The sequence below is a fragment of the Nestor notabilis genome, unplaced genomic scaffold, assembly GCF_000696875.1.
Source record: "Nestor notabilis isolate BGI_N333 unplaced genomic scaffold, ASM69687v1 scaffold32677, whole genome shotgun sequence".
Classification (NCBI taxonomy): Eukaryota; Metazoa; Chordata; class Aves; order Psittaciformes; family Psittacidae; genus Nestor; species Nestor notabilis.
This window is the reverse complement of record NW_009938367.1, coordinates 379-3,784: the sequence shown is the minus strand read 5'-3', so window position 1 is coordinate 3,784 and position 3,406 is coordinate 379. Positions and strand designations below refer to the sequence as shown.

At 54.3% G+C, this 3,406-nt stretch overlaps 1 protein-coding gene across 1 annotated transcript in view; it reads right to left on the bottom strand.

The window, feature by feature from the left end:
* The window catches only part of UBE2Z (ubiquitin-conjugating enzyme E2Z), a 7,080-nt gene extending 4,351 nt beyond the window's left edge, over positions 1-2,729 (bottom strand). The window contains exons 1-2 of the mRNA XM_010019284.1: positions 2,662-2,729; positions 811-998 (exon numbers count right to left, since the gene is read on the bottom strand). Coding sequence (XP_010017586.1) covers positions 811-998; positions 2,662-2,727 — 254 coding nt within the window. The 5' untranslated portion in view covers positions 2,728-2,729. The remainder of the gene's footprint in view (positions 1-810; positions 999-2,661) is intronic.
* Between the last annotated feature and the right edge of the window lie 677 nt (positions 2,730-3,406).

Genomic DNA, 3,406 nt, shown 5'->3' with positions numbered 1-3,406 from the left:
TTCTTCACATGCCTGCTAAGTCTGAGCCTCTTTGTTCCCTCTTCAGCAACTCAGCTTCCACGCTGGGGCTACAACTGCCCGAGCAACAAGCCCGGCTGCCCCAATCCAGAGGCTCAAGAAAAGCCTTTCTTTCCTGGCTGGGGTTGGGAATCCCACACCACGGCCAGGATTCCTCTGGCACAGCTCTAAGAGCCATTCAATCCACCAGGACTTTCACATGTTTAAAACTCAGGCAGGTGAATAACCAGCATTTGCAGCAGTGGAGCCTGTTTGAACAGGCAGCATGGGAGCCGCGCTTGTAAATCATTACACCCACTGCTCAGCCCCACATACTACGTGTAGGTGGAAGCCCAGGGCAGTCAAATGGCTCTCAAGGAAGTTCTTCACGGCTTTTAATTCTCTTTCTTTCTTTCTTTCTAACCCACACAGAGAGAGGAAATTAAACCCACAAAAACCTACATTCAAACAACATTAAAGATCAGGCTGCAAAGCGCAAAAGCAGAAGAAACAAAGCGCTTGGCCCGAGGCTTCGCAAGGGGAAGCAGGAGAAAAGCAGCAGCATCCACTGAGCTTTGTGCTTCCCCTGCTCCGTCCTCAAGTGCTTTTAAAGACCAGTCAAGCTCTTATTGCAGTAGAAGAATTGCTGCTGCTTTACGGCTCTGGTTCTGCACACAACAAGCAGAAAGGTGCCTCCAAGCACACGTCTGGGGCAGGATGAGGGCACAAGGCGCTGAGAAGGATGCGTGAGGCAGAGCACAGCCCGCAGCCACCTCCTGATTTCCCATCAAAACAGCCAAAGTCTCCTCTTACCCTAGAATACTCAGGCAGACTTTCCCATTGCGGTAGAAGTTGGGGTTAAACCTCACTGTGTTATTTCCCGTTGTCATCAGTTTGACCCTTGGTGGGTGGATGGGATAATCTGGAGGACAGCGAAACAGGAACAAGAAGAAACCCCCTTCATAAGGCGTGTCAAATGGGCCTGTGATCAATGCATGAATCTGGAAAACAAAAGCCCGTCTTGCGCACCACTTCAAAACGAGCAGCACCATCCAAATCCTCCACAAAGCCACCCGAGGGCAAGACACCTCCACCCAGGCAGCAGCACAGAGGCAGCAGCTCCTCCAAGCACGTGCCACGTGCAGGCCATGCTTCCCCCTCCCTCCTTCCCTCTGCTTCCCTGCTCCTGCGCGTGTCCCCCCCCCTCCGCCGCGCTCCATGTGCAGAGCAGGTTTCCAATGGTGAGGTTGGCCAGAGGCCACCTCCAGACAGTCCAAACCAGGCTGAATCCCAGTTCGGGTGCTTTCCAGATTGCAGATATGCAGGAAAAGAAATGTAGCTCATTGTAGGATAAAGGTAAAAGGAAACCACCCCACCAGAATTCCTGCCAAAACCAGAGCGTTCCTTAATTCGATGGGCTCGTGCTGATCTGCTCTTCTTAAAGCCAATCCCTCCGTTTCCTCTGCCAGGATCCAAAACTAAGACCTGATTCTCTCCATGCTAATTACCCTCGAACATCCCACTTGCATAGCAGGAACTCTACTCCCTTCACACTCTTAAGGAAGCTCGTTCCCCAAGTGATCCAAGCAGCCTCCTTCCATGCTCCTCCCACCTCCCCAGGGTTTCAGCTGGAAGCCCCAGAGCTGGTGTTCTACAAAGCCACACTTCCATTGAAGGGCATTTTGGCACGTTCAGCTCCACACGGGGAGGGAAGGCAGAGAGAGACACTCCCTTTGTGCTGCCTCCAAAACCCAGGGGCCCCAAGTCAGGCAGGTGCTTCCATGGGGGGAATTTGGAGGAATGCTTTGCTAGCGGGTGGGAGAAGTGGGCGGCAGAGGAAAAGCAAAGCTCACACGCACACCACGAGCAGGCGACAGTGGCTGGAGAAAGGGCAGCACCAGCTGAGAAACACAGCGGATGAGGAACACGGTTTGAGCAACCTCTGCCCCCTCCCCCCCACTGCATCCCCTCTGCCATAACTGCCAATTCAGCCTCCTGGAAAAGCCTGAGAGCCAGGCTGGGAAGAACCAGGGCAGGAGAGGCCGTAGCCGAGCCTGTGTCCCTCGGGAGCAGCTCTCTGGAGGGAGATGTGGTGGGAGAGGCTGCACGGGCCAGCCCTGCACCCAGCCCTGGTAGCTGGGAGAAGCCAGCAGGCAGCTCCACAGCGGGCCAGGGGCCACACATCGCTGCCAGCTCCCAGCACTCAAACATCTCCACGTCCCACAGGCAGATCAGAGATACTCCAGCACTGCTTGTTGCTAGTTTCTCACTTCCAGCTTCCCTGAGAAGCTCTCCCCGGCCAACAGCCTTCCACGGAGCTCCCTCTTCTTTTGAGCTGCTCTAAAGCATCAACAGGATGAAACAAGCTGGACCAGCGCCCCACTGGTTCACAGGGCCACTAAAGCAGAGCTGCCTTCACCTGGGGAAGCTCCTCAGATCCCCGTGATAGGATCTCTCCACAGAACCACCTTCCTCGAGCGTCTCCTCCCATTTCCAACCCAGCCCATCTCGATGTCACCAGGAAAACTGGAGCCTCGTTGTGCTCTTGTGAGACTCGCCCTGACTTCTCTCAGCACATTAAGGGAACACTCCACTTGGGCAGAGCTTTCGAGCAGCCACCTATAGAGAAGCAGCAAGTTGCAGCAGCTCCAAATCTTCTCTTACCTTGGTCATGTCGTGGGGATCAGGCACAACAAACATTCCCGGCGGCGGTTCCTTGTAAATGGACATGATGTCCCTGAGCAAAGGAAACGGGAATTAGTCGGGATCTCCCTTGGTGTTCATCAGCACCGAACGCTCCAGATGCAAAGATGGAAACCTCCAAGGACACAGACACTGTCCTTTGGCCTCGGACTCTTTTCTGCCTGAGCTTTCTCACGTTGTCCCTCAAAAAGAGTAGAGGAATTTCCTCCATCCCAATGGAACAACGTGGGAAGCAGCAGACCAAGCACACCTTGACTAAAGCAACACCTCGCCCATAGCAGGGACAAGTCCTCTGGGGTGAAGTTTGTTGTTTAAAGGATGACTTCTCCCTCCCTTTGCTTTCCCTCTCCACACTCAGGCTATTTAGCAGGTCCCTTTCCTGCACCCAGTCAGTTGTTTTCCCCAACACACCATCACTCAAGGGCCTTTGAGACGTTCCTGTTGTAAGAAACGGGGGTTTAACCAGATAGTGGGTTCAAGAGCACTTTGGGTGCACGTACACACACACAGAGCTTCATCCCCACAGCCTTGTCTCTCGAGGAACTCAGACCAAATGAATGCAACTGCCCATCACCTTGCCCAGCCCAGAAGCTCCCTCCCATCCTCAGAGCTCCACTGAGCTCCCACTCGACCTTCCCAGCTGGGAAGCAACCCGAGTTGGGAGAGGTTTCAAGGGGAGAACAAGCGGGAGAGCACGGGGAGAGCT